Here is a 20,894-nt window from a genome sequence, read left to right on the forward strand (position 1 = left end):
AGCAAGGGAACTGAACTCAAAACTCCAAATTTTTGTACTTGCAGAAAGGCTGACTCATCCTCAATTCATTTTTCCGTAAGCAAGGGAACTGAACTCAAAACTCCAATATGCTCGTCTTTGTCTCCGGCAAACCTTATTGCACAATCCCGCTGCATAGGTATAAAACTGCAGTGAAGGAAAATAACGTAGTGTAAAGGTGTGTGCCGTACCAGGTTCCAGAAGGTGAGGTACTTCGACTGCCCCAGTCTCCAGAGGAGTTCTGCGCCGGGCGAGCCGTCCCCGCGGGGGAACTGGACGGTGAGGCCGCCGTGGATGGCGACCACGAAGTGCGCCACCGCCACGGCGTGAAGCGGCAGCAGCAGCGCTCTCTTCGCGTCCATGGCCGAGGGTCAACTGCCGCGCGCCGCTCGCACTCCACGTTTTCCTTCAGGCGTCGCCCCCTCCCCGACAACAAGGCGCGCAGACGCCGTTCTTAATCACCGCACACGCGGTCCGCTATTATGAAACAGTCTACGAGGCACGGCTGATAGTATCCGCGTACCTTCCGTAGATGATCTCAGGAACGAATTCGCACCTTTCCTTACGGACCCGGCAGTGCTCAAGCGAACGGCACTAATCTAACCCGTGCTGCTTTGATACAGCATCTCACGTCCACGGCGTTTTAGGTCAATAGTAACGCAACTACGGGCGAAGGAAACCCAGGCCGCTGCGCTGCGATCGTTTGCAGGTTGGCAGCTCTGTTTCACCTGGCTACGTCACCGGCGGCGGCGAGGTGACAGCGCGCGCGGCTATCGCAACAGCATACGCTGTTCGCCGCTGCGGGGAGACGATCACGCGATCTACTTGCAGGAATAGTGGGTTAAGGACGAAGGCGGTTACACACTCAACTGCCAGCTTTACAAGCACATACGTGCAAGCACGCACAAGTAACTTTCGTCTCCACACAGTTTTTTCTCGTACGGGCGTCAATTTGAGCTTCGACTGCATGGAGATCGAACGACCACTATTTGCCCTTTTTGCTCGGCTTTGTAGTGGTGGTGCAACAGAAAAACGGAGGAGGAAACACAACGTTTGGTGTAAAGACATCACAATAATGGTACACACAGATAACACCACAGCCACCACATACAAATACATCTAAGTACAGTTATGGCACAATCTAATTTGTCACAGCTTTGCCATACTTCTTCACAACAACTATACCAGGCCAGTTCACAAATTCCAGCACACACCGCTGCACTGCATTTTATGCTCTGCAGTGTACTACCATGACGAAACTCTTCGCCGTCCTTCCTCCCTGTCTCTGAGCTGTTGTCTTCTTCTGCGTTCCAGAAGGAAGATGCCATCTACTACCACAGTTTGACGATGTTCACGTTACAGCTGTTCACTCCCTGTGCTGACTGTTACAGTCCACTGCTGGTGCTTCCACGCTACCTCTCCTTCCTCAGGGATTGGTGGCCAGCAATGAGCACCCAGCCGACTCTTGACTCAGCACGTTCTGGACAAGCCCACCTATTCCAAACAACCTCAGCCATCGTACTAATGTACGGCCCCTACCGAGGTCACGCAGGATTTTCAGCCATTTTCTCAAACTGAACTCCGCGTGATGTGGCAAATTCGGCTCGGTATTGCTGAGGAATTCTTGACTGGCGGCATCAAATCAGCCAGAAGACTAATAACAAAAAGAAAGAAAGAGATCTTACTCGGCGGTGACTCTTTGGGCCAGCCAATCTGACGCAAACAAGTGCTGCCAGCATGGTATAAAAGGCCTTGGCTCTACCCCATGACTTGTCAACCACTCCCCACGTCAATGTCAGTACTTCTGTGGTGTCACAGCCAGACACCACACGTGCTAGGTGGTAGCTTAAATCGGCCGCGGTCCTGTAGTACATGTCGGACCCGCGTGTCGCCACTGTGTGATCGCAAACCTAGCGCCACCACAAGGCAGGTCTCGAGAGACTGACTCGAACTCTGCCCAGTTGTACGGACGACAGAGCTAGCGACTAGACGTACGAAGCCTTTCTCTCTCATTAGCCGAGAGACAGATAATAGCCTTCAGCTAAGTTAATGGCTACGAACTAGCAAGGCGCCATTAGCCTTACAGTGATTGTAATTAGAGTCTCACTTGTGTTCACCATAGAGATGTACAAGAAGACATTAAAGATAAGTATATGAGAAGCTCCGTTCTTTTCTTCGTAGCATTAATTACGTATCCTGTTCCAGTACTTCACGCCCGTCTGCGTTAGTCTCGCGTGCCCTTTAAGCCACCTCTATCTACAAGGTGTTGGCCCAGCTGCCGACACATCAACTTCCACTTTTAAGTAGGCTGTTTAGGTTTTTATGTTGGTAACGCCACTATCTGAAAATCACTGACTGTGCTGTGTGAAGTCTGTGGCTGGTTTGCATTGTTGGAATATTTGCTATTGTTGTGTTGGGCAGTTGGATGTGAACAGCGCGTAGCGTTGCGCAGTTGGAGGTGAGCCGCCAGCAGTGGTGGATGTAGGCAGAGAGACGGCAGAATTTTTGAGAGCGGAAGATCTGAACGTGTGTCCATCAGAAAGAGTAAATTTGTAATACTGGATATCATGAACTGATTATATATATATATATATATATATATATATATATATATATATATATATATATATATATATATATATATATATATTATTGTTAGTCAGGGCCATTCCTTTGTAGGGATTATTGAAAGTCAGATTGCGTTGCACTAAAACAAAATATTGTGTGTCAGTTTAGTGATGATCAGAATAAGTAAAGAGATAAATGTCTTGAGTACGTTCAGTTTTGCTTAGCTGTTTGAAAATCAGCACAGTAATTCATTAATTTTTCTAAGGGGATGTTTCACAGTCTGTACTGCAAAATCATCACACTGTGCCACTCCACTAAAGGAAGTCGCGGCGTGCCAACTCGCTGCCACGTGTCCTCTGGCAAGAGTGCAGCACTTTACACATTCTGGCGGGAAGAAAAAACAGCCCCAAAATTTCAGTATCACAGAATAATGTACAAACAGGAGACCTCTCTACTGAGGCAGGCAGTTCTCCGAGTGGGCACAGTAAACGTGCATTCAGTGTGACGAGTTACTTCTTATTGATAACCTGGCTCTTACAGCTGGTACTTCATTTCCAATTCTATGTGATATTAATACTAATCATTAGGTTCAATGATCGACTGGAACGCAAGGTTTCTGCTGTAGGATATTTACATTTACCGTTACCTAATAAAGGCATCTGAAACGCAACTACGCTACTCATTAACATTTGAAACAATTTTTTATAACTACCTAGTGCAGCTGCATTAAATTATCGTTACATTACACGATTCGCCCTTATCAGGCCATGATTGCATTGCTGGAAGTTTTAAAATAAACACAACCAAATAGACGTACAGTAGATCAGCAAACTGTTTTGCGATTAAATGTTTTTGGGGTGCCGAAGTAATAGTTGAGGCATTACATGTCTGATTAGTTTCGGCGTAACTCAAGTTCTAAAAGGTCTAAAGACAAAATAACACGCCTGAAACTGTTAACTATAATCAGAATACTACGCTACATTCGTAGAATTTTAATAATATTGATCTCAGATCCGTCACGTTAGATGGCTCATCCTCTCACAAGCATCGACATTCATTACGTCATCCTTTTATCTTAGTACATGCGAGATATACACAATATGTAATGAGTCTGAAAACTTTTAAATGTCATTTTCTCATTTATATGCAATTTAGGATTTTGTGCCATTTTCAAGCATAAGATTTTATGTCATAGTAGCTGAATATCTGGCTTTACCGCGGCATGTATTTATTCCAATTTGCTATTAGTCCGTTTCCTGTGCCGTGCGGGATTAGCCGAGCGGTCTGGGGCGCTGCAGTCATGGACTGTGCGGCTTGTCCCGGCGGAGGTTCGTGTCCTCCCTCGGGCATGGGTGTGTGTGTTTGTCCTTAGGATAATTTAGGTTAAGTAGTGTATAAGCTTAGGGACTGATGACCTTAGCAGTTAAATCCCATAAGATTTGACACACATTTGAACATTTTGTGTGTGTGTGTGTGTGTGTGTGTGTCTATCTGTCTCCGTCCCTCTGACCATTTCCTTCACCCTCCCTCCCCTCCATACGTCCATCTCATCCTCCTACTGATGTCTATTTTCTGTTTCCTTTCTTCTCTCTGACAATCTCCTCCTTCTCCCTCTCTGTATGTCCATCTCCTCCTCCTCCTTCTCTCTTATTTCTCCACGTTATCACCCCTACCCCAACACGAGGTTGCTCGTTCTTACCGTCACAGTATTTCTCCTAAGATAGCAATCTTATATGAAAGCATTAACTGTCGACAAATCATTAGGTGACATTTTATTATAGCAATAATTATAATAGATCATTCCAAGAATGACCTGTTTTTGCAAATCTCCGGTGCGCGTGCGTGAAACCCTGTGAGAGGTCCATATCGAAAGCTAACGAAAGTCGATAGCCGATCATGCGGTAGTCGATATTGTGTGTGACGTCAAAATGACGTCCCGTTTGCGGGAATAGTGAAACGGGCCTTACCCCAAAAGAATCAGTTACAAAGAGTAATAATCATTCGATGAGTAAACAACCTGTGACCTATTCCGCTCTAAAGAAGACACAAAAATACACTGTGTGCAATTTATTCTGCCGGTGGCGACTCCCGCAACGTCATTTCTACTGACTATGAGAGGTATGTGGTTTTGTTTGTTGCCTGATAGTAAGTAGTATTGTACCAAGTTTAGTTGAAATCGATCCACAGGTTTACGAAGAGTTTTCAGCCATGACTTTGCTCGCGTACACACATGTCACACATATTTAACACGATTAACTCATATTTATACACACATTTCACGTATACATCTATTGAAATTCTCTCTGCAGTTTGTTTCGACGCAGTTCAATGTTTATGACGTCGTATCTCCTGAACAAAAATGTTCAAATGTGTGTGAAATCTTATGGGACTGAACTGCTAAGGTCATCAGTCCCTAAGCTTATACACTACTTAACCTAAATTATCCTAAGGACAAACACAGACACCCATGCCCGAGATAGGACTCGAACCTCCGCCGGGACCAGCCGCACAGTGCATGACAGCTGCGCCTCAGACCGCTCGGCTAATCTCCCGCAGTGTATCTCCTGAGCTATGAGTCGTTCAAATGGCTCTGAGCATTATGCGACTCAACTGCTGAGGTCATCAGTCCCTCAGAACTTAGAACTACTTAAAGCTAACTAACCTAAGGACATCACACACATCCATGCCCGAGGCAGGATTCGAACCTGCGACCGTAGCGGTCGCCCGGTTCCAGACTGTAGCGCCTAGAACCGCACGGCCACTTCGGCCGGCGCTATGAGTCGTAAAGTGATATAATTTTGTTCAGGGGCATATGTGGATACTTTCTACGAAATGTGTTGCGAATGCAGTTAATAGTGAGGAAGTAACGAATTAAAACATCAAGTCTGATGCGGCAGTTTTTTTTCCTTTCATAATTTTGTGTAGGCTGTCGCTGAGAAAAGTTTTCGCAAAGAACCGGAATTACGCATAAAGTTCATTGCAATTCACTAAGTGCTCAAGTACTATATGAATAAAATCTGGGTGTTCGCGCGTCGTGAGCTACACTTCTTTTTCACCTCCACCCCCGACACTTTGATTCTTTCCAGACAATAAGTGATATGTTTACTAATTTTGGCTGAAATCAGCCCAGTGCTTTAGGAGGAGATGTGAAACATACATACATTTTTATAATATGAGTGGATCATGTCACTGACATAGAGCTGTGTTGCTCTTGGTGGTAATAGCGTTAACTGATAACAACTATTAAGATCTCATGCTTGAAAATAACACAAAAGACAAAATTACAGTAGCGGAATTAAACAGTTAACAGCTAAAAGCGAAAAGCGAAAACGACCTCATCTAAAGAATTTATAGAGTCTGTGGACCCTCATTAAAGTACAGCAAGTTAATGAAAAACTTTTATCCTCACATTAAGCTACTCAGTGAGTTGAAGAGATATCCACATGATTGGTGTAATTATTTCAGGACCAATGGTGAAACACACTTCAATCGTATTTCAACTGATTAGACAGCAGCATACGAAAGACCGACGGAAATGCTGCGATTTATCACTAGCTGAATGGGATAAGAAACCTCATATTGGCACCTGTGTACATCTGTGAAATGCAGATGTAGAATTCCTGCCGCAGATAAATAAATACCATAATTTCTCCCCTTATTATTTCTGGAAGATTTGTCTTTTTAATAGCAACATGTCTGTCTGTATGAGGGTAACTGCTTTGTGTTTCACTATAAGTAAGACCAAGGAACATCCCTCCTTGTCTGACAGTGATAGGCTTTTGATTTAAGACAGACGAAACAAGAGTAGGTTTCATTTACTCGATCAGACTTTTACAGTAATTTGCAACACATTTACTTTACACTTTTCGGCATACTGCCTCTATGAAGATTGCCTAAAAACACATTTGCTTGTATGAGCCTGCTTTAAGACGCCCACACAGATAACAGTAGGGTTGGCAAGCATGCATGATCAAGCACGTTGCACAAGCGTGCTAGATGGTCTGTAGAGTAATTGTGCGCAAAAATTAACCACTGTTCAAACTGCTTGTCGCTTGGTTCATTTTCAAACATGCAAGCTTTTGCGAGGATACCAGAGTACAGGATGACCCAAATGTCCGTTATCATCTGAAAATTTGATACTTCACGGAACAATGTAGATAGAGAAGTAAAAATTACCACACATGCTTGAAATAAGAAAAAATTTGGAAATTTGTGGTAAGTTCCTCTGGGAGTAAACTGCTGAGGTCATCGGTCCCTAGGCTTACACACTACTTAATCTAACTTAAACTAACTTACGCTGACGACACATACACAGCCAAGCCCGAGGGAGATTCGAAACTTCGACAGGGGGAGCGGCGCAAACCGTGACAATGCGCCTAAGACATGCGCCATGCTTGAAATAATGTAGGGTTTTATTGAAAGCAAAAAAAGTCCACAAAATGATCAACAGATGGCGCTTCATATAATACAAAAGCAGTTAATTGTGATTTTAGCTAAGACGATGTTCTTTACAACAAACGTTCAACATGTTGTCAGTCGATCATCAACAATACCTATGGTCGAACGGCAATGTTGTGAGCAGCGCACTGCATCGTATCAGTAGGGACGGTGAGAAACTGTCGTCGGATGTTTTCTTTTAGCATTCGTGATGAGGTCGGACTTCCGCCTTCAGGTCTCCCCACACCCAATAATCACGCGGACTGAGACCTGGGGACCTGGGAGGCCACGTATGACGCAAGTGGCGGCTAGCACGCGATCCGCACCAGACGGTGTGCGCAAGAGATGTTTCAAACGTGTGGTAGTTGGAGGTGGAGCACCATCCTGCATAAAAGTCGTACCTTCAAGCAGGTGTTTATCAGACAGTGTAGCGATGATCTGACCCCATCTCTAACTGCGGCTAATTTTATGCACGATTCTAATGCGGTGTCACTGACGTGTTGCTGTCGAGCGCCATCTGTTGGCCGGTTTTTTCACTCGTTTTTTGCTTCAATAGAACGCCAAATCATTTCAGATATCTGCGTCAGTTTTTACCTCTCTACCTACATTATTCACTGAATCGTCCGCCCCCAGTAGGTGTGTGGTCGCCGGCACGGTAGCTCAGCGTGTTCGGTCAGAGGGTTTAGCTACTCTCTGCAATAATAATAATAATAATAAAAACTGAGAGAATGGATCAACGAAGAACCTGAACGGGTGTCATCGGACGTCCGCCGCGAACAAATTCAACGAACAATATAGAACAAAATAAGAAAAAAAAGTGGTCAGCGCGACAGATTGTCAATCCTAAGGGCCCGGGTTCGATTCTCGGTTGGGGAAGAGATTTTTCTCCGCTCAGGGACTAGGTGTTGTGTTGTCCTAATCATCATCATTTCATCCCCGTCGACGCCCAAGTCGCCGAAGTGGCGTCAAATCGAAAGACTTGCACACGGCGAACGGTCTACCCGATGGGAGGCCCTTGTCACACGATATTATTATTTATTATTATTCCGTGGATTACAGCATTTTTGAATGTTAACGGACTTTTGGGTCACCCTGTACATGTTAGAGCGGGTGTGCCAAAAATCTGCACGCGTGTATAAGCAAATGTCACTTGTAAGGTATTCGTAGCGACATGAAGCAAATCAGTCACAATCTGCTGGCAAAGTTTATTCGCATGCAAAAGCTAGCTTTATTCCAACAGCATAAAGTCGAAAGCCTATCACGTTGGCGCAAAGTAGTGTGTTGCATAAACGTTAAAAGGAGACTTCAAAACACAAATTTATATTGATGATGATTGACAGCCGTTCGAAATTAGATGGAAATAAATTCACTGAATGCAGAATTAAGCTAAGAATATTAAGTGATGAAAGTAAGAGACTATGGAGTGGGGATGTAGACAGTGTGACGGATGGACGTTAGGGTCGGCCCGGGGGCCCTGCTGGACAGCCTAATGGTAAGGCGCTCACAATAAGCGGGAAATTCGGATTGAAGTTCCGGTCCGGCACAAATTTTCATGTCACCAACGGGTAGAATATCTGTAACTAATGCAGCTGACACCAATCTCGATTATAAACTTGTACTATATTATGGGACGCCAATTAACTTTTACTGAATGCTGCACTACACTTAAAAGTGACGCACATACATGAGACTATTTTTCGATATAGTCGCCAATCTTTGTAAACAACGGATGCATGTTCTACCAGTCGTTCAATCTCTTGACCATAGAAATCCGCTCCTTGGTCAGGGAGCAATTCGAAAACCGCTGCCCGAATGTAGAACAAGTTTGGCGACACTGGCTTTGGCAGGCTACTTAAATTTTCGTGCGGAACGACCTGATTGATTAATTTCAGCACTAAACAACTCGGAATCATTTATTTGTCAGGACAACCTTCCCTGCAACACCCTTACAAGCTATTCATACTGTTTCTGCTACGCTGTATATGCCTCTGTTTGCGCCTTGACCTCGCATACTTTCGTGATTTTTGTCATAGCTGTCATTTTTCTAGCAACTGTGATATTGAGTCAATTCCACAAGAAAGTGTACGCCGTTACGTGTGTGAAATAAAAGACTATTACAAATATATGTTCACTTGAAAATAAATGTTATTACTAATTACACAAATACCTAATAGTTAATCCAATCACCACCATTATCGATTATAGCTTGGCACCTTTGTGGCCTTCTTTTCACGAGATTTTCTGCATTTTCTCTCGGTAGCGATCAATATATCGTCTTGATTTTATGACAGCTGCTTCAAAGTATGTATTGGCTTTCCTTTAAGCTTCATCTTAATATACGCCCAAACACTTGCGATAGGATTTGCATCGGGAGACACGCGGGCCAATCCAAGGTTGACACCCCATTGTCGTGTTTCCACGCTGTACAAACACGGCTGAGAAGTTTCTGATCATTATTCTCTTGAAGCATCCAGTCTGCCTCGTACGAACCAAACAGATTCTTAACGGACGTCAGAAGGCATTTTTAATGAATATTGCACATTTTTCCAGCGTTTTAATTGGCTGTAAATTAGGGCAAACAGCCAAACCTGTAACCGACAAATTAATACATTCAACTTCACAACTGTTTATCAATATACTGTGAAAAAGCGCTTTGAGTGCAGATTCGAGAGCACTAGCAGAGATGTCGCTGCGGGCGTTACATTTAACATTATGGCGTACAATTTCTTGTGGAACTGACGGTATGTTTACTTTTCTGTCTTTTTTTTTTCCAAAATGAAGTCAGTCGTCGGCTCCACAACTGGAATATTTTATTGCACGTAACCGGTTTTGACAGATTAATATGTCACCTTCTGAAGTTCAATGCTGGCTTATCACATGGATAGCCGGCCGAAGTGGCCGTGCGGTTAAAGGCGCTGCAGTCTGGAACCGCAAGACCGCTACGGTCGCAGGTTCGAATCCTGCCTCGGGCATGGATGTTTGTGATGTCCTTAGGTTAGTTAGGTTTAACTAGTTCTAAGTTCTAGGGGACTAATGACCTCAGCAGTTGAGTCCCATAGTGCTCAGAGCCATTTGAACCATTTTATCACATGGATAAGCGGAGATCAAATTAGGATCGGAGAAATAAGATGTCCTTCGTTGATGAGCGATAATAACACGTACAACTTTACAACACTGGCAGCCACAGCCGTTGAATTGCTTGGTAAACTGAACTTGAATAAAACCGCAAACAGCTGCTAATTGATGATTTACTCACACGAACGGTTTCGCCGCGTTAAACCATCATTTTCAGGTTTAACACACAGAGATGCCGCCAACCTTCGTAGTCACAGAATTCAACCCGGCAGAGCATTGGGGCGAATAATGCATGGGATGAGGCACAATGACAGACTGGTGGGAACCGAGACTGAGCATATCAGACAGTGGGAGATCCCATTTACGACGGCAAATCCTGTAATCCGTTGTCGCGAAGGTAGAGCATATACAGCTGACCGCTTCCAGTGCTTTCAGAAGTGAATAAATGAACTCTAAGGCAAAGGTTAGTGTTACAAGCTGCTTAAAAGATGCCCGCAAGGTGAACGTGCTTGAATCCTACACATAACTCTGATTACTTTCTTTTTTGAAATGAATACTTTTTGCCTTTCATAGCATAAGGAGCCAATGATTTAAAAACATCGTACGACGATTTTCTTTGCTTGCATTAATGAGGCTACGTTAAGACCTTATGATGACGACGCCGTCAATCTATTGCTGAACCATAATCTCCGACTCTCGCTCGTGCCTGTGATTGCTATCAGCGCTACTGCTTTCTCTTGTTTACTGGTCCCCGCTGGCTTGAAGAGTTATATTTGTTGCTGGATGCTCATTTTATCAAGCGGGGGACGCGCGTGATAATCAACAACTGATTGACGCTACTTAATCCCATCTTATCTTGTAACTGCGATGTGCGACGAACTGCATTCGATGCACAAGTAATGTCCCAGTGCATACTTCCAATGCGAATGAGGAACTATTTATCCGAAAATTTTCATTCCTGTTGCATATATCCTGACGTGCTACGTTTTAAGTCATAAAAGACAATTGTCGACGATAAAAACATTCTTTTTTTCAGTTTTTGATCAATGATTCACTTCCGCACGACGCTGTGCTTCAGACTAAGGGGCCTACGTCACTCTCAGACGAAAGTAAAACTTCGTTAAATATTTTAAAGCAAGCTGGCAGTGCTTTTACAAGTACGTTACATGTGAAATGAAATGCTCGCATGGCATTGTTGGCCGGGATGTCCCAGTCGGGTTCGGCCACGAAACGCAAGTCTAATTTCAGTCGGCACTATATTGGGCGACTTGCGGCCGATGATGAGGATGAAATGATGATGAGAACAACACAACACCCATTCCCCGAGCGGAGAAAATCTCCAAGCCGGACGGGAATTGAGCTCGGACCCAGTGCGTGGGAGGCAAGTACGTTGCCTTCCAGCTTTTTTTTAAACCTAATTTTGTTCGTTTTCGTTCGTTGCAACTGCTCGGGGCGGACATCGTAAGATATCCGTTTAAGTTCGTCGTTGATCCATTAACTCAGTTTTTAGCAGCTAACCCTCTGACCGAACACGCAGAGCTACCGTGCCGGCAAAACTAGGTAGACGGACTACGTTACGAGTTATATGGTGACAAAAGTACAAAATACATATCGAACTTGTGTGGATTTTAATTTAATCAGGCTTGGTTCTGTATTACGGCATTATGTCGTCTATTAATATAAGAAAGAATGTAAAGTTACTCGTAATTAGCGAATCGTAGGTGTGTTTGTAATTAATTTACGGTTAAAAATTATAAGTGCAATGATTTATATATGAATGCAGAAGCAGATGCAATTATAGAAGTGAGTTTTTCCGCTATATATTTCTCAATGATATTCCTCCCTTTGCGAATTAGTATTATAAATATGTAGTTCATGAAACGAACAATGTACTTGTTTTAAAGACTTTTTCAATTGCAGTAAATCTCTACTTCTACTGAAGACGTATCGTTTTATTCCAGTGCATCTCCAGTAATCAGATTACAGGTTCCTCACATCGTATTGCTGTTCATAATTACTAACTATTACGGAGCAAAATACGAAAGAGTTTAAAGACTGTTTAGAACAACGTTGTGTGTAATGGAAGCTGACGCCAGAGTGTGTTATGAAGAGACGGTAACGAGATCACACACAATGTTTTACAATAAATCGATATGCTGTTGTTCGAAATAAAGACGTATTGCAGTAGGAAAAGATCTCTAAACCCCTACTCGAGAATTGTGACTGTCGACCAAAGATAATAACATCAAACAAGCAGTTGCTGGTTCGCAACAGGCCGACTTTAGAGTAGTACGTCTTTAACAAGTATTATGTCCGAAGTACAATTATTGTACCCCGCGAGTTGATAACAGTTTTTCTCGGAAGGATTCGTGGAGAAACGAAAACCTCAAGAGATCAGTAAAGGGAAAAATGTGCGTCAGAATTCAGTTCACTGGATGCAGATTTTACAGTATGAGTCTGCAATAAAACTGGAGACGTGTGAGCGCAAGGAATTATTCCTGTAGCCACCCAATGGTTGCAGAAATTCCAACCGTCGTAGCGTCCATCTCATTAACAACTCCAAGGAACGGGGAACAGGTTCCAAGATTTCACGAATTGTTCAAGAGGATGGCGGTTAGCAGGATATTCTCGTAGTGGTAAGTTACATCGACGCAGTGCTAAAGTACCTGACGAAGAAAACGAAGTTCATCCGCAATCGGTTGCAAATAAGTTAAAGCAATAAACACAGCTGAACGGTAAAGTAGTAGAAGAACAGCCTTTGGTCTCCATAACAAAATATCTTACAGCAGACTTCCCCAACAAGATAAAATTTATATTTGGGGAAGAGGGAGGGGAGATAGTGCTGTGATTTCGCTCTCCGATAGCCCCCACCCTCACTCTCCCCCCCCCCCCCCCAAACCCCCAGAAGTCGTAATTTATGTTTTCCTGGTATGTTAAATTTACAGCACGTGGGAGTTGTTGCCTGTGGTGAAGTTTGCTTTGTGCTCTAAATTTAATATATACGTAAAACATAAGTTACGTTTACCACAGTGATATGTGTACCAGTATAAAACCCATGGACGCTAATACAGGTATCTATAAGTAATGTCTTCAAGTCGATCATGCGATATAAATAATTCCTGACACCTCGCCACACTCATCGCTTACTTGTTTCGTTCTTTTCTATCTTCCCGCAGCTGCTACACAACTGCCATCACAGTGCTCCAATCATTAAAAGTGTGTACCACCTGATGGTGAGTCGCTAGGTGACCTGAAACCGGTCATAGTGGCATAAAACCTGAACCATCACAAAAGGCGACTGACTACCGTCTCTTCTGATAAACTTTACGCATCACAGTCGCAATGTTTCACACCCATAATGGATAAAAGTTTTAAATATTAGGTATACAACCTTGTTTCCGCCGTTTTGCACTAGATGGCAGTGGGGGTAAGTGGTGGTTCAGGTCGTCGTTAAAGTGTCATACAACAAGTTCAAGCATATGTAAACATAAAGCCATCAAAATATTAGTCGGTTTGTGATTGCACCATAATTTTCGACTGAATATGTCAACTTACGAGCCCTATTCTCGTCATTTGCTGCAAATTTTATTTTCTTTTTTAAGATGAAGATATTTGCGGCTGAGACCTTAGGTGAGCCACCTATTAGTGAAAGAACTTGCAGAAAATGTTTTCAACGCGCTAGAAACGGTGATTTAACGTCGAAGACAGGCACGCCGGTGGAAGATAGAATGTTTTTCGAAGCTACTGAAATCAACGGAAACAGTCGCAGGAGATCGTTATCGAAAGCAGCTGATGCGTTTGAATCGAACACTGAAAGGCAAACGACCACAGTACAGAGATAGACATGAAAAGGTGATTTTTCACCATGGCAATGCTCGAACCCATGTCGCGAAACCCGTCAAAACATACTTGGAAACGTTGATGTGGGAAGTCCTACCCCAACCGCCGTTTTCTCCTGACATTGCTTCCTCTGACTGACACCTTTTAGGATCAATGTCACACGGCCTGACAGACGATCACCTCCACTCATATGAACAAGTGCATAATAGGATCGATTCATGGATCTCCGCAAAAGACACCCAGTTTTATCGCACTAGGATTCGTATTCTGCTCGAAAGATGGGAGAAAGTAGTGACCAGCCATGGCCAGTACTTTAAATTGTAAGGTTTTTGTAAGTTTTTCACAATAAAGTATAAAACTTAGAGAAAAAACGGAAGAAGGAAAGCTGTAGACCTAATAAATAATTTTAGTGATCAAGACGCGAACGGGTTACTGATAGTGGATTCTGTATACAGTCCATATTGTGGCTTTGTTGTAGACAACCACAATAGCAATAGATATATACAAACATACATTAATCCTTGTTCCATAGATCATGAATACGACATTTCGTAATCATGTGGAACGTGTCACTTCAAAATAAGTTTTCTTTACACAAAATAATTAATTAATTTTTTTACAGTTACTACTTCATATCTAAGATTTCATCTATTGAGTAGAAGCAGTTGTCATTCATAAATTCTTTCAATTTGCTTTTAAATGTTGGTTGGGTATCTGTCAGCCTTCTAATACTATTTGGCAAATGACCAAAGATTTTTGTGGCAGCACTATTCTCCCCTTTCTGTGCCAAAGTGAGATTTAATCCAGAATAGTGAAGATCATCCTTTCTTCTAGTGTTGTAGCTATCCACTTCGCTGTTATTTTTGAACTGGGATGGGTTGTTAATGGCAAATTTCATAAGTGAATATATGTAATGTGAAGGTACTGTGAATATCCCAAGTTCCTTAAATAAATGTCTGCAAGGTGATCTTGCGTGGGCTCCAGCTAATATTCTGATTACACGCTTTTGTGCAATGAATACTTTCTCTCTTAATGACGAATTGCCCCAAAATATGATGTCATATGAAAGCAGTGAATGAAAATAGGCATAGTAGGCTAATTTACTCATATGTTTATCACCAAAATTTGCAATAACCCTAATAACATAAGTAGCTGAACCTAACCGTTTCAGCAGATCATCGATGTGTTTCTTCCAATTCAATTTCTCAACAGTGCACGCACCTAGAAATTTTGAGTATTCTACCTTAGCAACAGACTTCCGTCCATAGTCTATATTTATCAATGGTGTTATGCCATTTCCTGTATAAACTGTGTTTCCTCAAAATTTAGTGAGAGTCCATTTGCAGAGAACCACTTAATAATTTTCTGAAAGACATTATTTGCAATTTCCTCAGGTGATTCTTGCTTCTTGGATGTGATTACTACACTTGTATCATCAGCAAAGGTAACTAAATTTGCATCTTCATGAATATAGAGGGGCAAGTCGTTAATATATATTAAGAACAATAAGGGACCCAAGACTGAACCCTGTGGGACACCATTCTTGATACCTCCCCAGGTATGGGACTCTGCTGGTTTTTGTAAACTATCTGTACTGTTAATTTCAACCTTCTGCTTTCTTCCAGTTAAGTATGAATTAAACCATTTGTGCACTGTCCCACTCATACCACAATACTTAAGCTTATCTAGAAGAATTTCACGATTCACACAATCAAAAGCCTTTCAGAGATCACAAAATATACCAATGGGTGATGTTCGGTTACAACCTGAAACGTCTCGTTTCAAACAAATATTGACGAGCTGACTCCCACTGTGTAGTATTCTACGAGGAGCTGCCGTCGTAATAAAGGAGGAGTGGCTCACCAGGTTCCAGTAGGTGACGAACTTGCAGTTGCCCATGTTGTAGAAGACGTCAGACAGGAAGGGCCCCACCCTGGCGATCTTGAGCTGCGCCGCGCCGTGGATGCCGACCAGGTAGTGCAGCACCGCGACCACGTGTAGCAGCCGCGCCGCCGACGCCATCTGCGTCGACCTCGTGAAGCGCGAGACACCTTTGGCGACTGCTTGCATGGTTAGGCGTGCAGTGGTAAACGACGTCCGCGCTCGCCCGGCTTTTATACACGATGAATCCGACGTTGATAACGTCCTCCGGCACGCTTATATTTTACGGCGGACTTCGCTCCGGCGGGTTACGTAATCCGCCCTCGGTGCAGCGATCTTTGAAAGCGCTCACCCGGTTGCAGGTCTCCCACCCTGTCGGAATGACAGCGTCGATCTCTTTGAGCCTCCGTCGCCGGCGTCCGCCGGTCTGTATTGTCAGATAAGGTCAGTCGTACGGTGGAGCTCGTTGAGCAGCGGGGATCGGGAACATACCTGACATGGGCGCTTCGACAGAGCTGCGGATCGATTCCGGGCAGCTTGCCGTACTTCTGTAAAACAGTGTCGGTTTACAAATGGTGACATATTCACGAAAAAGTTTTCAGCGATCCAGGGAAATATTTGCTTCATCGTAATTCCAGTCTTGGATCACAATATTTATTCGTAATCATGTAATTAATTTTGGTCGGGAATAACCATCTTCGGACCTAGAAAAATGTAGGCATATAAAGATAGCCTAATTTACAAACGCAGTCCTAGCTATATTAATGTTTTTTTTTTCAATATTGTTATTTCAATTCCCCACAATGAGGGCGGACCGGCAGCGGATGAAAACCGCTCTTCAGCCAAAACCGAGCGAGGTGGCGCAGGGGTTAGCACACTGGACTCGCATTCGGTAGGACGACGGCTCAATCCCGCGTCCGGCCATCCTGATTTAGGTTTTCCGTGATTTCCCTAAATCGCTCCAGGCAAATGCCGGGATGGTTCCTCTGAAAGGGCACGGCCAACTTCCTTCCCAGTCCTTCCCTAATCCGATGAGACCGATGACCTCGCTGTTTGGTCTCTTCCCCCAAACAACCCAACCCAACCCTTCAGCCAAAGGTTACATAAACTATATTTAAAGATGGTTAAAATATACGAGGCGTGTTTCTTAAGTAAGTACCGTTTTGAAATTAAAAAAAGACTTGCTAAGGTATCTCAATAATCTTATTTTTACATGAAAGCCTGTACCTTAATCTACGCACTGACGCCATTACAGTCTGGTTCTTCCTTGTTTACGTTGTGTACCAAGTGTTTAAGATGCCTCCGATAACCGTGAGTCCCGACTGTGAAGTACGGGCTGTTATTAGATTTCTTAGTGCTAAAGGCCTAAAAGCGATCGATATTTATCGTGAGATCTGTGCAGTTTACGGAAAAAACGTTATGAGTGATGGAATGGTAAGAAAGTGGGTGAGAGCATTTAAAGATGGCCGCACAAATGTTCATGATGAACAACGGAGTGGGCGTCCTTCGGTCGTTAATGAAAGTTTGGTGCAGGAAGCGGACAATAAGGTGAGAGAAAACAGACGCTTTACGATTTCCTCCTTGCGGGATGACTTTCCTAATGTTTCTCGTAGTGTTTTGTATGACATTGTGACCGAGCACTTGAATTACCGAAAATTGTGCGCACGTTGGGTACCGATAATGTTGACGGATGTGCACAAAACCAAACGTTTAGACAGTGCATTGACTTTCCTTGAGCGGTAGCACAACGACGGTAATGATTTCTTAATCCAAATTGTTACGGGCGATGAAACATGGGTGGCCTACGTCACACCAGAATCAAAGCAAAAGTCCATGGAAGTTGAGCAAGTGCATAGTTTTGCCGCAAGACAACGCCCGTCCGCATGTGGCGAATCACACCAAAGATCTCATCACATCTTTCCGATGGGAAACTCTAGACCACCCTCCGTACAGCCCCGATCTTGCGCTCAGTGACTACAGTCTGTTCCTGCACTTGTACAAACACCTGGGCAGTCAGCGTCTTCAAGACGATGACGAAGTCAAAACAGTGGTGATGCAGTAGTTAACAAGTCAGGCGGCAGACTTCTATGAGAAGAGTATTAAAAAACTGGTACAACGTTATGACAAGTGCCTCAATATTGACGGAAATTATGTAGAAAAGTAGATTAAGGTACAGGCTTTCATGGCCGGCCAGAGTGGCCGAGCGGTTATAGGCGCTACAGTCTAGAACCGCGCGACCGCTACGGTCGCAGGTTCGAATCCTGCCTCGGGCATGGATGTGTGTGATGTCCTTAGGTTAGTTAGGTTTAAGTAGTTCTAAGTTCTAGGGGACTGATGACCTCAGCAGTTAAGTCCTATAGTGCTCAGAGCCATTTTTTGACAGGTTTTCACGTAAAAATAAAATTATTGAGATATCTTAGCTCGTCTTTTTTTAGTTTGAAAACGGTACTTACTTAAAAAACACGCCTCGTATAAAAGGTGTCATTAACAATGATTTTGTAAAAAATAGATAAGTTGAAGATATTAACGATTTTTACGTAAGAACAAACGAGGAGTGTGTAAAATACATACATATGTGGAATACTGATTGTCTTTTAAACTCGACTGACGATTTTGTATTACAGTTAAAATACATCTCTGATGAATGTTAATGATGCCATGGCATGATGGTGATGCTAGGTGACGCATGAAAAAGTATGACTATGCAACCATGTAGAGCTGTAGGTAGCTACTAGAAGTCAGTAAGGTGGATGAAGGGGGAAGGAGAAAGTAGGAGGATGGTGTGAGGTGGAGCGCTGTGTTTCGGGTTGGAAAGAAGGGTATATCTCAGAACGGATTTCGTCGTAAGAGAGTGGGAGCCGATTAAAATTCCGGCGGGAGAAGATGGATAAGGCATGGAGGTGCATGGAACGTGAAATATGGATGTAATGGCGCAGTAGGGTACCTGGATTGGTTATTAGTGGGCGGGAAATTGGATGCTGGTACTAGGTTTGCGATTAGTGTATCGGATTCGAAGGACGTGTCCGAAAGAACAGACACGATGCATTCATGTAACTGATTCTCCTAGAAGGGCAATAGATCCACTTTCTTCAGTGCGGATGCACAAGTACGTCCGACATCCTGTGGGAATCTCAAGAGTAGCGAGCATGTAGAAAATAGGCAGGGACTGCGGATACGTGGCGGGTGGGAGTGTGGGTCGGCTGTCATGCGTGCCGAGATAGTCCGCGCAGGAAATCCCGGGTTCGAGCCCCGATTCAGTAAAAATTTTTACTCGTCGCCGCTGACTTCGCGTAATGTCCCGATGCAGCGGACATTAGTAATCCCTTCCCTCTCCTTTCCTTTTCCCCCCTCCACATTCAATTAACATATGATGTTTTCACGTTCCCGATCTCAGTGTCACTGACCTCGCGCCTCCGATCTCTGCTCAAACCACGACCTCCTAAGACAAAGAAGTTCTGCTAGAGATCGTGGCCTTACCTACCGATCGCGCAATTTATTGGACGAACTATCATCCATAGTCCATCGAAATATTCATCATTGCACACGGGTGATTCCAAGCGGCCTGCGAACATAAGAAATAATTTCAGAAATATAAGCCGCTGCATCATCGTAACCGAACTGACACCAGACTTGATCAGTGGAAATATTCTGATTAGCTTGAGTGATGAAAGGTTTAATAATTTCACACTAAGCTATACCTATGTGTTCCTACCTAAAACGGAACCCACGGACACTACTCGCAAGGCTTATGTAGCCAGTTGTCTTATTTGATTCTTGACTATTCTAACAGGTTTAATAAAGTTTAGATTTATCCTCAATATTATTGAAAGACCATTGCTTAATTACACCACTTGTTGATTGTTAGAAACGAACAACATTTATACGCTACGCCCTTGAGAGAAACAGCTAATTAAATAATCAAATTCTCAGAAATAGTTTATGAGGTCTCAGTTGGTGGGCCGAGATGGCCGAGCGGTTCTAGGCGCTACAGTCTGGAACCGCGCGACCGCTACGGTCGCAGGTTCGAATCCTGCCTCGGGCATGGATGTGTGTGATGTCCTTAGGTTAGTTAGCTTTAAGTAGTTCTAAGTTCTAGGGGACTGATGACCTCAGAAGTTAAGTCCCATAGTGCTCAGAGCCGTTTGGGGATACGTTCAAATGGCCCTGAGCACTATGGGACTCAACATCTTAGGTCATAAGTCCCCTGGGGATACGTAGTTACATTTTAAGTGACTACATCAACAAACTGGTGTATCGTTGAGAGAAATATATTAGTCGCCATGGTGGCTATGTTGACATGTAAATATGTAGGCATGATGAATAAAGATGTAGAATATTATAAAGTTTGTTTTACTTAAGAAACTTTAAGAGTTTTCACATAAAAAATTTGGAGGCATTTGTTTTCAGCACGCCCTCGTTACCGAGCACTCCAGAACAAGAGAAGTCTCTGAGCGTTGTAGTGATGTATACGTAGAGAATGGACAGTGTTACGAGTGATAATGTATTTAAGCTTGACTTTGACCGTGTTGTGCTACGTGTGTACCACCATTTCTTTACACATTGAACAGTTTGCAGGTGTTTCGCGTTTTGAGGTGGGTTAATGCTTTTGGTTAAAATTTCTGTCTTAACTCTTCATAATTTATTACTTAACTGTATGCGTTACACAGGCAAACAACGATGACATTGGCCCCCCTAAATTCACTGAATCTCCGGTTTTCTCCATGAAATCAAATATTTTCCAGCAAAATGTACTTTGCGAATGTTTTCAGTCAGTCGAAGTAAAGTAAACGTCATCCACGGTGAATTAATAGATCAGTTTGTGTTTGGTTGGTTGGTTTGGGGGCGGGGACCAAACAGCGAGGTCATCGGTCCCATCGGATTAGTGAAGGATGGGGAAGGAAGTCGGCCGCGCCCTTTCAAAGGAACCGTCCCGGAATTTGTCTGATGCGGTTTAGGGAAATCACAATTTGTGTTTAACATACCATTTCTTATTTTTCTCATTGTCTCCATTTTAAATACGCTTTTTCAACGTGAGTAATCAATTCATTAACACCCATCAAGACACAAACGAAACT

General features: G+C 43.4%; 1 protein-coding gene across 2 annotated transcripts in view; it reads right to left on the reverse strand.

The window, feature by feature from the left end:
- Nucleotides 1-16,036, reverse strand: part of LOC126237431 (androgen-induced gene 1 protein-like) — a 250,226-nt gene extending 234,190 nt beyond the window's left edge. The window contains exon 1 of one of the 2 annotated variants that reach the window (XM_049947543.1): nucleotides 15,802-16,036. In XM_049947543.1, the coding sequence (XP_049803500.1) occupies nucleotides 15,802-16,008 (207 nt within the window). In that variant the 5' untranslated portion in view covers nucleotides 16,009-16,036. Of the gene's footprint in view, nucleotides 1-209; nucleotides 411-15,801 lie in introns of those variants that run through there. The other variant, XM_049947544.1, reaches the window with a different exon arrangement.
- Nucleotides 16,037-20,894: the final 4,858 nt, after the last annotated feature.

The sequence above is a fragment of the Schistocerca nitens genome, chromosome 2 (genome assembly GCF_023898315.1).
Source record: "Schistocerca nitens isolate TAMUIC-IGC-003100 chromosome 2, iqSchNite1.1, whole genome shotgun sequence".
Lineage (NCBI taxonomy): Eukaryota > Metazoa > Arthropoda > Insecta > Orthoptera > Acrididae > Schistocerca > Schistocerca nitens.